The sequence below is a fragment of the Nyctibius grandis genome, chromosome 15 (assembly GCF_013368605.1).
Source record: "Nyctibius grandis isolate bNycGra1 chromosome 15, bNycGra1.pri, whole genome shotgun sequence".
Taxonomy (NCBI): domain Eukaryota; kingdom Metazoa; phylum Chordata; class Aves; order Nyctibiiformes; family Nyctibiidae; genus Nyctibius; species Nyctibius grandis.
Window position 1 is genome coordinate 5,491,955 of NC_090672.1, and position 16,203 is coordinate 5,508,157.

General features: G+C 46.7%; 1 protein-coding gene across 1 annotated transcript in view; it reads left to right on the plus strand.

The window, feature by feature from the left end:
* ST6GALNAC1 (ST6 N-acetylgalactosaminide alpha-2,6-sialyltransferase 1) overlaps nucleotides 1–16,203 on the plus strand; it is a 33,530-nt gene that overhangs the window by 9,822 nt on the left and 7,505 nt on the right. The window contains exons 3-6 of the mRNA XM_068413284.1: nucleotides 210–319; nucleotides 4,032–4,175; nucleotides 5,884–6,238; nucleotides 9,389–10,025. Of these exons, the coding sequence (XP_068269385.1) occupies nucleotides 6,108–6,238; nucleotides 9,389–10,025 (768 nt within the window). The 5' untranslated portion in view covers nucleotides 210–319; nucleotides 4,032–4,175; nucleotides 5,884–6,107. The remainder of the gene's footprint in view (nucleotides 1–209; nucleotides 320–4,031; nucleotides 4,176–5,883; nucleotides 6,239–9,388; nucleotides 10,026–16,203) is intronic.

Consider the following 16,203-nt stretch of genomic DNA (forward strand, 5'->3'; position numbering starts at 1 on the left):
GCAGCTGGGGTGGCAAAGAATTACCTTTTCTCCATGGCTGGCAAAAGTCTCTGTCAAGTTAATAGGAGGAGGATGGAGATAAATAGCACAGCACCCTCTTGGTATCTAAATAAAGCAGGAGACGAACTGTTAAATAGAAGACTAGACAAAAGAGAGAAAAGGGAAGAGAAACGTGATTTCCAGCAGTAAATCCATCTTTCTTCTCACAGGACCCTGTGGCTGTGCTACTGTTGCAGCTGAAAATGTGACCGCACTTCTCTGGTGCATCTGTCAGTCAGGAGCAGAGAGGAAGGCACTGTGAGGCCCCTTTTTTCCAAGTGTAAGTCAGGGACACGATGATTTATACCACTCAAGCAGCAGGCTTACATCTTGCATTCCTGTAGCACTTTTCACCTCAAAGGATGCCAAATGGCACATTTGTCCTGCCAGATGTCAAGAGGGATGGTTTCTGATGTTAAGTCAGTGGGAAGAGTATGGGAAAGACCTTTAGCAAGAAATATTTCACTTCTGGCTCTAAAATTAGCAGACCCCTGCAGAGAAGCAATTGTGTAATTCATATCTGTGCATGGCTTGATTTTTGCAGCCAGACAAGAAGTGCTGAGATAATATGCCTGCATTTTTTGCCAGGAGTATGGTGAGGGATTTGGGCTTTGTGATTCTTGTGTTTCTCTCTGGAGCAGTGGAGAGTCCTGGAACACTCCTGCTCCTGGCAGCTGTCAGGGACAGGAGCTGGAGAGGCTGCTTTTCTGATGGGGGGCCAGCTAGCCATGAGTTTAATAAATTACCTCCTCACCTGTCTGCAGTTCTGCCCTGCTCTGTGGGGCAACAGCTCTCTGAGAGATTCCTAGTCAAGGAACAGAATATTTTCTTCCTTTCCATCAAATAGATTTTAAAGGGGAAAAAAAACCCACAACCCAAATCAGCGCTGAAGTGGTGTCAGTTTTGTCTCTCTGTCTGTCAGCTCTCGAGTGATATGCAGGGCTTCCTGCTGGGATGGCACAGACAAAAGGCTGTTGAGGGAGACATTTGGATAAAGCAGCCCTGGTTCTTTTCAGCCTGCGTAACTCCAGCTGATGTTTCCAGCCATTGTTGCTGGGAGTGTATTTTTCTTGTGTCTTTTTTAATTCTCTCAAATGAAGTGGCTCATCAGTCTTCTCAGCTTTCTGTATCTGAGAAAGGAATGCTGTGACCAGAGCCATTTCAGTGTTGCAGCTTGAGTGGAATGGGGTGAAGAGCTCAAGAAGCAGAAAAGCAGTGTGATGGAAGAGTTGGTCACAGGGAACATGCTTGATAGCTGAGTAGTCATTGTGCTTACAGAAAGAACTAAAACAAGTTCCAGTGACCAGAGGCTGTAATATGGCCAAATTCGGAGCATTTATACCCCCTCTCCCAGTGATTGCTCCAGTCAAGGACTTTCCCAGGTGTGTGAGAACTGGCTGGAGGAGCCTGTGTACGTTCCCATTACCGTGTAGGAGAGGGGAAAATATTCCAGCTTGGACCCATATCATCTACTGTTACAACACAGATTCAAGGCAGTTTCTTTACTGGGGCATTAGCTGGGTGGGGCTGGATACCAAGCAGACAAAACAGCACTAATTAAAAAAAAAAAGTTTTCCATTCTCTGGAGCTCTGCTGTGTGGACACTGAGGAGGCGCTTGCTAGCATTCCACCATGAAAACCACTGTCTCTTTCTCTCCTGGGGCATTTCAGCCCATGGAGAACACAGACCAGTTGGCTCACTAAGCTGTTCCTCGCTTCCTGGCACAGTTCTCTGAGGCTTTGCTCTGTGACAGAACTGTGGGTATTCTTGCAAGTGCAGCAGTAGAAGAGCTGGGGGCTTTGCTCTGATAAATGTTGTTGTCTTTGGGTGTTTGTTCAGTGTTTTTTGAGAGAAGGTTTGGCACAGAAGAGAAGGGTCTTGCTGGAAAATGGCCAGTGAGTGTGGAATTAAGGCAAGCTTGGGAGTTGTTGGGCTATCAGTTTTGTTTGGTGAAAGCAAGAAAAATAGCTGTGCAGAGTTTGCTCTTGTAATTTATTTCCCCTCTGAATTCCCAGCCTGAAAGCGTGTGCTTCTGAAGATGACTACTGAACTGGGAGGGGAAAACAAGAACCCAACATTGCCAAGCCAAGCCTCTGCTAGCTTAGCCTTTGCTAACCCACAGGCATGACCAGTGAGCAGTTGCATGCTGCAGGCAATGTCATTCTTTTTCTCTCCCAGTTATAACTCACTCAGTTCTTATATCATCAAGTAATACTGTGAACAGGTCCAAACATCCCCAGCTTCATTAGCAGATCCTTATTCCACAGGGTTCCAGTGAAGTGCTGGTTTTGGTATGTTGTGGACATCACTGAAAGACAAGTTTGTCCTACAGTGAAGCTTGATCAATTGGTAGAACAGCTCTGTCCTTAAAGCACATCTTGTGATGCCCTGTTCTCTAGCCCAGAGCCATGGGAAAGTGGAAAGCACATAGGGCGCAGGCAAGTAAGCAAGACTTGATACACAGACCTCTGGAGAACATGCACACAGATAAATTGTTGGCATAGTTCAGACTCTAGCCGACACCCACAACACACACAGCTTAAGATCTAATGGAGATAAAGTTTATTTATGAAAAAAACCAGAAAGGCAAATGTGCCTTTTGTTTGTCCAGGATGTAGCTAAGGATGTAGTTAAATGGATGTGGAATTAAATGGACTGTTGAGAGATGGAAAAGGGCTAACAGATAACCATCTTCACTTGATAGTCCCAGGTAGAGTTTGCTTAAAAAAAAAAAAAAGTCTTGTTTTCACAGTGCTAAAGAATAGAACTTCTGGTGTGGGCGTTGATGTTGGTAGCTGGACATGCTGATCATGGAGCAGCAGTGTCTGCACCATGAGAGAAGCAGCATCTCCTGGGATTGCTGGTAGGACTGCCAGAGAAACATGCAAAACCTCTTGTTGGGAAAAGGAGGCTGGCGTCTGGCCTGTGGCCCTTGAGAGGTTGCCAACCCCTGTGTTAGGTGCAGTCTTTGCTTATTATCTCCTTGCCTGTGGGCTGGGAGCCCTGTGTATCCCAGGAGTCTTACAGAGCTTTACAAGGGAGCAGCTCTGCTCTTGGCCTCGGTTTTCACCAGGCCGTTCCTGAGGAGTTACAATACTTCCCCATTTCCCAGTCTGACTTCATATTTGAGCTAACCAGCCTGGCTGCCTGAGCTCTGACAGACTGATTTCAGCAGTGGGGGTGGAGGATGATGAAACAATACTCCAAGGAAGTGAAAGGCAGTACTCTGATAGGTTTTATTAGGTTTTCTTTTCTTACACCAAGAAGGTGAAAAGCTGTGTGTTTTGCATAGCAAGCCTGCTTTTGGCTAACGTGCTTGCCAGAGATTTGGATATTCCCTCAAGCACAGTCTTTCCTGAGCATAGAGTGCTACAGACATGCTCTCCACAATTGCCAGCACAGTTCCTTAAAAGCAAAGAAAGCTGTCTTTCTGGTTGTAGGAATCTTGCTATCCCTTGTGGCTCTTGGTTTTGCAGTCATGTTACATGGAGGAGGTTGAAGGAAAACGTTTGATGCCTCCAGAATTTCCCTTTGAGACCCTATTAACAAAAAAAGCCTTGTAGTCGCACACAAGCAGCTTCTTCCAAGCAGTATGCCTGAAGGTGCATAGGACCTGACAGAGGAAGGCTAAAATGAGGCCATTGCAACGCATGCTGCGTATCAGTGCTTCAAAACTTGTCCCTGTAAGAATGTCCCATTGGAGATCTCGTGAGCACAGAGCTGCTACTTACCTGCTGCACACCCAGACCTGTAGCCCACCTCTCTAGAATTGCCTGGAGATAATGAGGGCTGCCCAGGAATATGGCAATACCTCGGCTGATCCCTTTCTCGGTGCTTGTAGTTGTTCACCTTTGATCCTAGGCTCAGTTTGAGCAATAGTGAAATGTTTTGCTGTAGATAGGGGCAGGGTTGTACCCTGGACTAACAACCGCCCTCGTGTTTCTTCAAGGGCTTTTCAAACCTGTGTTATTGTTTCGTTTTTCTCTCCTAGGTCCTCTGATAACGGATGTTGTGCACTTAAATCCAGAGAGAGTAACTTGTCAGGAAGTATGGACAATAAAGAAATGCAACTACTGCTGAGCCTCGTACAGGGAATCCTTGCAGCTTTTTGCTGTGATGCGTAGAGGGGTACAAGGTATGTGTGAAACCTGTTGACTGGCTTTCCTGTAACTTAGAGCAAACATCTTCAGTTCTCTGTGTATTCAGTAACAGTTCTGAGATTTGTGATATTGTCAACAAAAGCTTTTGTGTATCTGAGCTTAATTTTTGATAAGAGCTGTGCAAAAGCAGCATATGTCGTAAGAAGAAGCATGGTCATCTCCCCTTGGACTGTCAGGGTTAATATTTAACAGCTCCCCATGAGTTAAAATAGCCTTTTGCTGTAGCATATAAAACTAATCATCTCTGGTATGGGTAAGTGTTTCTCTGGCTGTTGTGTTCATCTCTGCTAACCTTTCCCTCTGCTAGTGGGGAGACGTATTCTGGACTGCCAAAGATCGATCTCCAGGCAGACTGCGGATTTTCATGAAGAGGAGAGGATGAGATACGTATTGTGGAACTTGGGAGGGGGAGAGAGATTGTTAGGTGCTACCTATCAATGAGAAGTAACATACCCCAGGTCTGAATATGCTTATGGCTCAAATCAAGTGTAGTGCAAACCCTGAGGGCTGCGGCAGGGATTTGTTACCTGTGAAGCGTTTCATGTGCACATGGCATTAGTGAGGCTTTGTTTTAACTGACACTGTTGATGAGCAAAGCCTGGTTGTACTGTACAGTACCCGAATGACAGAGTCCCACTAAGGGCAGTAGTGTAGAAGGCTGTTGTCTGTCTGTCCATGACAGCATGATTCACAGATACGAGAAACTCAAAATATGTTTTGGTGTTATGTGGAATAAAAATTCAGGTATATTAGACACTCCCTTGAAACCAGCTGAATTTCAAGGTGCTGCACTGTGGGGGTCTCCAAGTTGATCTAGTTCTTTTAAATTCTACAACTAGTCGTGGACTCTAATCCATCCATGTCCTGTTTTAGTGGGGAACTGACATAGCTATCATTTCCTGGCCACTCAGTGATCCCTGTGAAGTGATGGGGCAAGAGTTCAAAAGCCAAAAGTAAAAGACCAGTCCTAGAGTTGGTGCTGGAGGAAGCTTGATTGAGAGCTCGCAAAGAGCAGCTGAAGAACGTGTATTGCAGCTCAGAGCTGAAGTGGCAGACTCTTGAGCCAGCTTGGGAACCTGAGCTGCAGGCAGGCCTGTGTAACAAGTTTGTCAGCAATAGCAGGGTTAGGTTGTGATGGAGTTGGCACCTTTCAGACAAGCGAAATGCTGGATTGAAGTCAGGTGGCAGGTCAGCTTTATTAGAGAGGGAGGGGACTGTGACTCTAAGGCCTGGCCTCTAATGCTTTACCCAAGCACTAATCTGCCTTCAGACACAAACTCCTCTGTTCTATGGTGGATTTGCAAGGACCTTTGCTGTGACTTGTTTCAGAGCCATCACAAGACAGAATGGCTGTGTATCTAGCAGTCAACTTTTGTGGGCAGGGCTTGCTTCTGGATTGGAGCTACAAGCAAGTACTGCATGAATAAGAAAATAAAGATCTGTTTATGGTTGTGCCCAGAATCTTGCGTGAGCCCTTGGGCAGGTGGTGGCTGAAAGCTAATTTCTTTGACTGTAACTGTGGCTTCTTCCATAATTCACACAAATGTTCCCAGTGACGCTTCCACCAGATTAGAGGTAAAGGGTTTCCTTCTCACACCAGACTAACCTCATTAAGGAAAATAGAGGAAACTTCCATTGTTTGCAGTAAAAGGTGTTTCTTTCCCCACTCTGTGTTGCAATAAGCTTAGGGTGATAGATGGGAACAGTGCAAAGCTGCCGTCTTGTCTGAGAAATTGGATCCATGTGTGGAGTGTCTGTGAATGCTAGGAGAAAGGGTGTGCACGTTCTTGGAGGGAAATCCAGAGAGAAGACCAGCCCACTCATTCAACACACCTTTGGAAAGCACTGCCTAGCAAGCATCTCTGGGCAGCAGCAGCAGAGCCTCTGTTGCTCTCAGGCATCTCACCATGTGGTTCTTCAGGAGGAGGCTTCCTAAAATTCCCAGAGCCCTCATTTGGCTCATTGTTTTAGCACACTTTTGCATCTTCATTGCTAATTTCAGCTCCTTGTTTGGCTTGTTGAAGACAAGGTTTTTCAGGTAAGAGACCTGCTTCCTTGTGATATGCACTGTCTGGATAGAATGCTTGTGCACACTTTCTTTCTCTCTCTCTTTTTACCCTGCAACTTGCACTTCTGATCTGCATTAGATGACCACTTTGCTTCAGCAGACCACGTTGTGTATAATCAGAGCATGGTGTTGGAAGATCCACAGTCAAAAACTTGCTTCTGCTGGATCTCTAGTTTCCGATGTTTCCTTGTGTAGCAGTTTAAGAAAGCAGCTTTTGCTTTACTAATGCTACCTGTTTTCGTACTTCAACACTACATAGTATTTGCTTTTCCTGGTGGCTCACAGAAGGATCTCATTCAGCCCTAGTCCAGATTGCATTGCTGGTCATCGAATTTGGTGGGATACCTTCAAATTTATAGTGAGTTCAACATCTAATTCCTAATACAAGTATGCTGCATACTGGGAGGCCAATGTCATGCAGACATGATCAATATATATATTATTTTTTATATAAATGCCTACAAGAATGGGTGTGGAGGGAATGGAATTGCAGTGTAGATTGCAGTAAAATGTCTCCAGCATTGTTGGCAGGAAACACTGTTCCTTGCATGGGCACAGCAGGTATCGGAGCCTTTCCTACTGCAAGCACGGCTCACTTACATGTTGGTGCCCTGTGCTGTGTATGGGAGGCTCCCCAGCCTCCCCACCAGTTCTCCCAAGGAGCTTGTCTTGATGGGGTTAGTTTTCAGCTGGACCTCTCAGGGCTGATGCTGTGGGGACAGGCAGGAGGGGTGAGGCTGGAAACACCTTCTCTCTTTTGCCACCTCTTCTGGAGGTGGCATGAGTTTAGCTCAGCTCCAGTGACTTGGGACCTCACCTTGAGGACAGCTATCAATTTGGAGAGGTTGGAATGTGCACAAGGGAGGCAGGGAGAAGGAGGGAAGGGGGAGGTGTAGAGAAGTGAAGTGAGTTGTCCTTGTTCACAGAGCCCATCAGTGGCAGAGCTGGGACAAGAACTGGCTCTCCATGCCCAGCTGCTTGAAACCATTTCGTTCTGCTGTAGTTTCAGATACTGGAAATGTCCATATTTTTGCAACTTAAATAAAACACAACTAGGCATGAGCTGCATGTGGTTATCTGTGTGTCAGTTCTATTTCTGTACCTTTATTTGCAATGTAAAATGCACAAAGCAGCATTTTTATGGCTTTATCCTCTATTTGTCCTAGGGCTTTGTAAATGGAGAGGAAAATGACAGTAAATGTTGTTGAGCTGCTGCAGTTGTTTGCCAGCTGGACTCTAGAGCCTGACACTTGATGAGCTGCTTTGACCAGTAGTCTGGATTTAAAATGCTGGTCAGGAGAGCAGGGTCCTGTGTAGGCACACGAGTGCCTGGCCACGTGAGTCTGGCTGCAGGGAGCAAGGTTTTGGATGTGAAGGGCCCTTGGTTTTACATTTTGGTCTCTGTGTGTTTGGCACAGTATTTGAAATTAAAGTGTAATCTAGCTGGAGTGGAATCTGTGCCCTGCGAGACAGCAAATACGGGAAGTCTGGGGTGGGGGGTGGTTTGTCATACTGTCCTGTTTCATTCGTTCTCTGCCCTTTAATTTCAGAATTTTAAACATCATCTTAAAAATACAACACAAAATCGTCCAGGGATTTAAGCTACCTGAAGCTGCCTGAGCTACCTTACCAGTTTTCTCTTTACTTAGAGTATATATAAAATCTTTCCTCTTAGTAGGTTGTAAACAGTAACACAAGTTTATACATGAAGCACTGTGATAGAAAACAACTGCTGCACACTTGGTTAAAACTGGCTAATGATTATGGGGGGAGGTGGAGGAAGAGCTGATAGGCCATTTACCACAACCTCTTTTTCTTAGAAATAGCATTGGAAAGGTTCAAGTATTTATCTGATACAAAATGATTTTTAAAAGCCTCCTTAGTTGATAATTTCCTAATGACTTTACTGAATGCCATACCACTCTGAAGCTTCAGCAGCAATTGAACTGTTATCTACAGGCTGCTATCTGCAGAGGTGCTTTTTTTCCCCATTTATCACCTCGGAAGCAATCCACAGCTCTCCGAAACAAACGCGTCATGCAAAGGGTGAACGTGAGTGTGCAATCAGACTGCCACAACTATGCTGGTTTATCCTGAAAAGCTTTGCTGTACATGAAAGCTCAGCTGCAGAAATTTTTCACCTTCCTTTTTCCTGTTCCACCCTCCAGCCATATGCAGATAAGAATGAACGGCTGGGACAAAACCCCACCACTTCTGCCTTGATTTTTTTGCTGGGTTTCAGCCCAGTCTTGTTGCAGGTGGCTCTTCTGCTGTTGGCAGCTGTGTCCTCCTATGATGTCCTTGCACCTGCCCGTTCCTCTGAATCAGGCAACAGGGCAGCTGCAATATTAGAGACGATTGCTGAAAATGCAGAGATTTTACATTTTTAAGCTTTAGAGTGTATTCTGATAGCTTCAAAGTGCTTGTCTTAAGACGTGTGTACCTGGCGAGTGCTGTGTGATGCCATTACATTAGCTGGCTGCGGGGGAGGAGGAGAGGAAAAAGGGCTGTGTGGCCCCAAATGCTTAAGTGATGTATAGTAAAGAAGTGAGTTTCACTTCTTATTAGACTTCCCTTACTGAATTCTTGAAGATCTTCATGCTCTGTCCCTGAAGCACTTGGCTCTGCTGGCAAAGAAGAGAGTCAGATGGCTGCCTTCATGGTGTGTGCCATGTCCTGAACTCAGGGTCTCCTAAACAGTCCTGCAGTGCTCAGGGGGCATTGCCAGGGGTCTTGCCCAGTGCAGGGCAAAGCTGTTCTGTGCTGGTTCGCAGTTACTGCCAGGGTGGATGTGTCATGAGCCAAGTGCTGAAGAGGAGTGTGTGGCCTCTGGGATTTGCTCAGTGGGGAGATAAACAGTATTCAGGCCAGAATGGTGTAGGAAGTTGAATAACAGTTTGGTGGCGAAACTGAAAATTAAATTGAATTCATACAACATCCTGCAGAAATTCAGTGACAGTTGCTAAGGCAAGTCCTCCAAGTGTGGTGGCCATATGTGGTGGTTGCTCTGAAGCACAGAGAGGGGCTCAGAGTCAAGAGTGCTAGAAATGGGCTGGAAGGTGTTCAGTGTTAAGTGGCAAGTGCGTGTGATGTGTCTGCTTTTCCTTTGATTGGATTCAGGCAATTGAGCATTTTCCAGCGTGCCCCGGATGTGCTACAAGTGAACACCCAAGAGCAACAGGTTTTAAGCTATTATGATAATGAGAATTCAAGCAGCTTTTTAAAGGTGACTTTGGGGAGAGACATCACAAGGCTCCAACAAGAGACAGTTGAGAGGACACCAAGATGGAAAGGAAAGGAGGAACAGAAGAAAACGACGAAACCAGTTGCCAGGGTGGAGGAAGCCAAGGAGGACATGACTGTGAAACCACCCCCCAGGCTGGAGGGAATCAAGAAGACAACAGTGCAAACAGCTCCTAGGGCTCAAGGAAACAAGGAGAAAACAGCAGTGAGACCAGCCCCAGTCGTGGAAGAAGCCATGGAAAAGCCAACAGTGAAATCACTTCCCAGGGTGGAGGGAGCCAAGAAGAAGGCAACAATGAAACCAACCTCTGGGGTGAAAGGAGTTAATGAAAACAACATATCCAAAGACCAAACAAAGCCAAAAGAGCCTCTTGCATCAGTGAAAACTGTAAGACCTGTTCCTCAGACTGCAGCAGTGACGGAAAAGAAGAAACTGAGGGCTGCTGACTTCAAGTCTGAGCCGCGGTGGGATTTTGAGGACAAGTACCTCCTGGACAGCTCAGCTCCACCATCGGTAAGTATGATGGCTGTGTGTGTGCAGCAAGAATGGTGCCTCCCTGTTGACCTCCTTGTCTGCTGTCCCCTCGGCATGTGTGCCCTTTGCAGTCGAGGTTGATCTCTAAGCTGGTGGGTCAACTCACTGGTATATGCAGATGCTGCTGGAACCCAGAGAGGGAGACCTATATGTGCAACTCAATTAGCCTGGCCAGTCCTCCACCATGCTCCAGCATGGGAACTTACAGCAGTTGCATGCATTTGCATGAGTTCCTTTGAAAGTCAGCCCAAGCAACCCTTTCTGGAGCTCAGGTGCATCAGAAGCTGGGGAAAATATCTCTCCTTCTAGGTGTGCTACAAGGTGGTCCCCCTCTTAGTTGCCTTGATATATTGCATAGGGGACTTAGGCACACAATGCAGTGTATATGTTCCCTGTGATGTGGCACCCTAAGGTGAGTTGGGTCACACCTAGTCTTGTGATGCCTACGGGCAGGCATTAGGTGTCTGGCACTAAATGGCAGTTTTCATACAGGTGTCCTGTTTCTCACCCGATCTCTTGGGAAACTGAACATCTGCATTCCTGTGAAGGCTCAGGTTTACAATCCCGGACTTGCCTTGATCTTTTTTTTATGCAGCTCAGCTGAGGAAGCAGGGTCATGGTGAGGGAACAGCAACAGGAATGCCTCCATGTGCCTGTTCACCCAAGCACATACCTACCAAAGCAAGTCAAAAGCTTTGGCAGCAGTGGGGCAGCAGTGACGCTTGTGCTGTGCTGGGTGGTGAAGAATGACGCTGGCCGTGATGGTGAGGAGGGTCTCAGTGCACAGGAACAGAGACTTTGTTAGTTGCTTGTATTACAGTCAAAATAAGGTGTCACGGTTTAAAGCTGGGCCAGCTATTAACCAGGTGGCAGATGCTCTCTGTTAACCCTCTCCCCCCCACCTAAGGGAAAGGGAAAGGGAAAAGGGAGAGAGACTTATGGGTTGGAAAGTTAAAACAGTTTTAATAAACTATAATAATGAAAAAGAATATAATAACAATAATAATAGAAATAACCAAATATATACAAATATGTACAAAACCAAGATCAAGAGCTTGGAAATCCTCCTCAGGCAGAATTGCTCCCCCCAGTACAGGCAGAGGGGAAAAGGCAGTAGCTCCACCCAGCACGGGCAGAGGGCAAAATGCAAAAGCTCCCCTGCCATCACACCTGCAGGCTTTTAACTGGAGATTTGGCAAAGCTGGTACCAATCAGTGGGAGACAGGAGGGCCCCTCCCTCCTGGGCCCCACCTCCAGGAGGCAGTGGGTTAGTGATAAACAGGAAAGTGAGAATGACATGTATGGGATGGAATACCTTGCTGGTCAATCCTGGGTCACCTGCCCCGTCCACTCCTCCCTGCAGGTACAACCCCCTTCGGCTCTTTACTCGTAAGCAGTGACCTTGGGTTCTCTAAGGCTATTTGGCCTGGTTTGAGCCAAACCAGGACATTCCACCCCTTATTCCATACCATTCATGTCATACTCAGATCACCAGTACCTTTTCATTTTCAAATATATATATACATATCACTAGTCTATGATTCATCTTTATGCGAAAAGTCCATCATGTTCATTTGGTTCAAGATTGTGGGTTTCCATCTGGCTAGCAGTCTCTCAGCAGTCTCTCTGGCTAGCAGTCTCTCTTTCGTCATGGTTCGTGCCCACAGGTTGCAGGTTAAAGATGTCAAACTCGAGGAGGTTACTGGACGCCACTTGATGAAGCTAGCTCCGGTCGCATCACCACTGTCTTAACCTAAAAGACACTTATGCAGCAACAACATACAGTTCAAAATTAAGTAATCTCACCCAGAATCAGATCACCTTCAGGGACACATCGGACTTCACCATCTTGCAACATCACCCACCAAGTACATCCAGGTCCCTGAGCAAAAGCAATCCCACGAAAGGGTTTACCTTTGCCCTTTACAGGAAGAATCCAGACAGTTTTTCCCAATAGATTCCTTTCATGCACCACCGGGACTTTATCTCCTTCTACTGTATGTAGAAGGTCTGACTGAGCAGGGCCAGCTCGATTGATAGATCCCCTGGTGTTAACTAACCAGGTAGCTTGTGCCAGATGTTTATCCCAGTTTTTAAAGGTTCCACCCCCCATTGCTTTCAGGGTAGTTTTTAACAGCCCATTATACCGTTCAATTTTCCCAGAGGCTGGTGCATGATAGGGGATGTGATATACCCATTCAATGCCATGCTCTTTGGCCCAGTTGTCTATGAGACTGTTTTTGAAATGAGTCCCGTTGTCCGACTCAATTCTCTCTGGCGTGCCGTGTCGCCACAAGATTTGCTTTTCGAGGCCCAGAATAGTGTTTCGGGCAGTGGCATGGGGCACAGCGTATGTTTCCAGCCATCCGGTGGTCGCCTCCACCATGGTAAGCACATAGCGTTTACCCTGGCGGGTTTGAGGGAGTGTGATGTAGTCAATTTGCCAGGCCTCCCCATATTTATATTTCAACCACCGCCCCCCATACCACAAAGGTTTTAACCGTTTGGCTTGCTTAATTGCGGCGCATGTTTCACAATCATGGATAACCTGTGCAATAGAGTCCATGGTTAAGTCCACCCCTCGGTCACGAGCCCATCTGTATGTTGCATCTCTTCCTTGATGACCTGAAGTGTCATGAGCCCACCGAGCTAAAAATAGTTCACCTTTGTGTTCCCAGTCCAAATCTATTTGGAACACTTTAGCAGCTTGATCCGCTTGTTGGTTGTTTCGATGTTCCTCAGTTGCCCGACTTTTAGGTACGTGAGCATCTACATGACGTGCCTTCACGACTAGTTTCTCTAGCCGAGCAGCAATATCTTGCCACAATTTAGCAGCCCAAATAGGTTTCCCTTTGCGCTGCCAGTTGCTTTGCTTCCACTGCTTTAACCACCCCCACAAGGCATTTGCCACCATCCATGAGTCAGTATAAAGATACAGCCTTGGCCACTTTTCTCGTTTAGCAATGTCTAAAGCCAGCTGGATGGCTTTTACTTCTGCAAATTGACTTGATTCACCTTGTCCTTCTGTGGCTTCTGTGACTCGTCGTATAGGACTCCATACAGCAGCTTTCCACTTCCGATGCTTTCCTACAAGACGGCAGGATCCATCGGTGAACAGGACATACTGCTTCTCATCCTCTGGTAGTTCATTATATGGTGGGGCTTCTTCAGCACGTGTCACCTCTTTTTCTGGTGGCATTCCGAAGTCTTTGCCTTCTGGCCAGTCCATGATTACTTCTAAGATTCCTGGGCGATTAGGGTTTCCTATTCGAGCCCTCTGCGTAATTAATGCAATCCATTTACTCCACGTCGCATCAGTTGCATGATGGGTAGTGGGAACCTTACCCTTGAACATCCAGCCTAGTACTGGTAGTCGAGGTGCCAGGAGAAGCTGTGCTTCAGTACCAATTACCTCTGAAGCAGCTCTAACTCCTTCATATGCTGCCAGTATCTCTTTTTCAGTTGGAGTGTAATTGGCCTCGGAGCCCTTGTATCCTCGACTCCAAAATCCTAGGGGTCGACCTCGAGTCTCCCCTGGCACTTTCTGCCAAAGGCTCCAGGTAGGACCATTGTCCCCAGCTGAGGTGTAGAGCACATTTTTAACATCTTGTCCCGTACGGACTGGTCCAAGGGCTACTGCATGCACAATCTCTTGTTTAATCTGTTCAAAAGCCTGTCGTTGTTCAGGGCCCCACTGAAAATCATTCTTCTTTCTGGTCACTTGATAAAGAGGGCGTACAATCTGGCTGTAATCTGGAATATGCATTCTCCAGAAACCCACAACGCCTAAGAAGGCTTGTGTTTCCTTTTTGTTAGTTGGTGCGGACATTGCTGTTATTTTGTTGATCACCTCTATCGGGATCTGGCGACGCCCATCTTGCCATTTAATCCCTAAAAACTGGATCTCCCGGGCAGGTCCCTTGACCTTGCCCCTTTTTATGGCAAAACCAGCTTTCAGAAGAATTTGGATTATTTTCTCCCCTTTGTCAAAAACTTCTGCTGATGTATCACCCCACACAATGATGTCATCAATGTATTGCAAATGTTCTGGAGCTCCACCCTTTTCTAGTGCAGTCTGGATCAGTCCATGGCAAATAGTAGGACTGTGTTTCCACCCCTGGGGCAGTCGATTCCAGGTGTACTGGATACCTCTCCAGGTAAAAGCAAACTGTGGCCTGCACTTTGGTGCCAAAGGAATAGAGAAAAAGGCATTAGCAATGTCTATGGTGGCGTACCACTTGGCTGCCTTTGACTCCAGTTCGTATTGAAGTTCTAGCATGTCTGGCACAGCAGCACTCAGCGGTGGCGTAACTTCATTTAGGCCACGATAGTCCACAGTTAATCTCCATTCTCCATCAGACTTTCGCACTGGCCATATAGGACTATTAAAGGGTGAGCGAGTCTTGGTAATCACTCCTTGATTTTCTAATTGTCTAATCAGTTTATGAATGGGGATCAGGGAGTCTCGATTGGTGCGATATTGTCGTCGGTGCACCGTGGTAGTAGCAATTGGCACCTGTTGTTCTTCAACCTTCAGCAACCCCACAACAGAAGGATCTTCTGAGAGGCCAGGCAAGGTAGACAGCTGTTTAATGTCCTCAGTCTCTACAGCTGCTATACCAAAGGCCCATCTGTACCCTTTTGGGTCCTTAAAATACCCTCTCTTGAGGTAGTCTATGCCAAGGATGCACGGAGCATCTGGGCCAGTCACAATGGGGTGCTTTTTCCATTCATTTTTAGTTAGGCTCACTTCGGCCTCCAATACAGATAACACTTGAGATCCTCCTGTTACTCCTGAAATGCTGATAGATTCTGCCCCTTTATGATCCGATGGCATTAGGGTGCACTGTGCACCAGTGTCTACCAGGGCTCGATACCTTTGTGGTTTTAATGTGCCAGGCCATCGAATCCACACAGTCCAATAAATCCGGTTGTCCCTCTCCTCCACCTGGCTGGAGGCAGGGCCCCCCTAATCAAGAAATGGATTCGTGCTGCTCACAGGGACTGGACCTTCATTTCTCCTATTCACACTTGGGAAAAAGTGATTTGAGGCCCATCTCCCCTGACTGGGGTCCTGCTCACTGGTAACTGGAGCAGCCATCCTCCTAGAAAAATTCTCTCTGGTATTTCTTTTAGCTTGCAACTCACGTACTCGTGCCTGTAGGGTACTGGTAGGTTGTCCATGCCATCTGCTCATATCCTCCCCGTAACCACGCAGGGCAAACCACAGGATACCTCGTGATGTGTTCTGTTTCCTTTGAGCTGGTCCTGTAGGAGAGCGTTTTCTCCTAACAGCTGCAACGCGCGCCTGTGTAGGTAGAGAGTCAAGTTTATTCTCGATCATGGACAGTTTGTCTGACAGTTGTTTAAATGAGTCCTTGTTCTCCTTAGTCAGTTTTTCCACAGCCGAGATGCGTGCCTGCAGTGGGGAAGAAATACTATCTTCATACTGTCGCATACAGTTAGCCATTTCGCCCACAGTAGAATGTGCCATATCATCTTCTCCCCATACTAATATTGACAATGTATGGGTATATGTCGGTGGAGCATTCTTCACAACCTTCCGGAACATGGATCGGTTGCATTCCACTTCATCAGGATCTACAGGATCTACAATGTCCCGTGGGTGTCTATAAATGATCTCTTGCACAGCCAGTTCTCTAAGGTAGTTAATACCTTTTTCTATAGTGGTCCATTTGCTTAGGTGGCTCATAACATCATCTTTATAGGGATACCTGCTCTTTACGGCTGACAAGAGTCGCCTCCAGAGACTGACAGTGTTTGACTTTCTTGCGAGCGCTTTATCAATACCACCATCTCTGGACAGGGATCCCAACTGTCTGGCTTCTCTGCCATCCAATTGCATGCTGTCTGCCCCATTATCCCAGCATCGGAGCAACCAGGTAATAATAGGTTCACTGTCATAACGGCTGAAGTCTTTCCTTATATTTCTCAGGTCCTTCAGGGATAAGGAGTGGTAGGTTATCTCTACGTCCGAGTCCTCTTGTGATAGTTCTGCTTTAGAAGGACCTTTCTTCTGTGATGGGTCTGCTTTAAAAGGACGATCGAGGAAACCCCCATCTGTGTCAGGCCCTAACTCTGCCTGAGAAGGGCCCTCACCTGGGTCATATGATGGCTCTGCCTTAGAAGGCTCTGA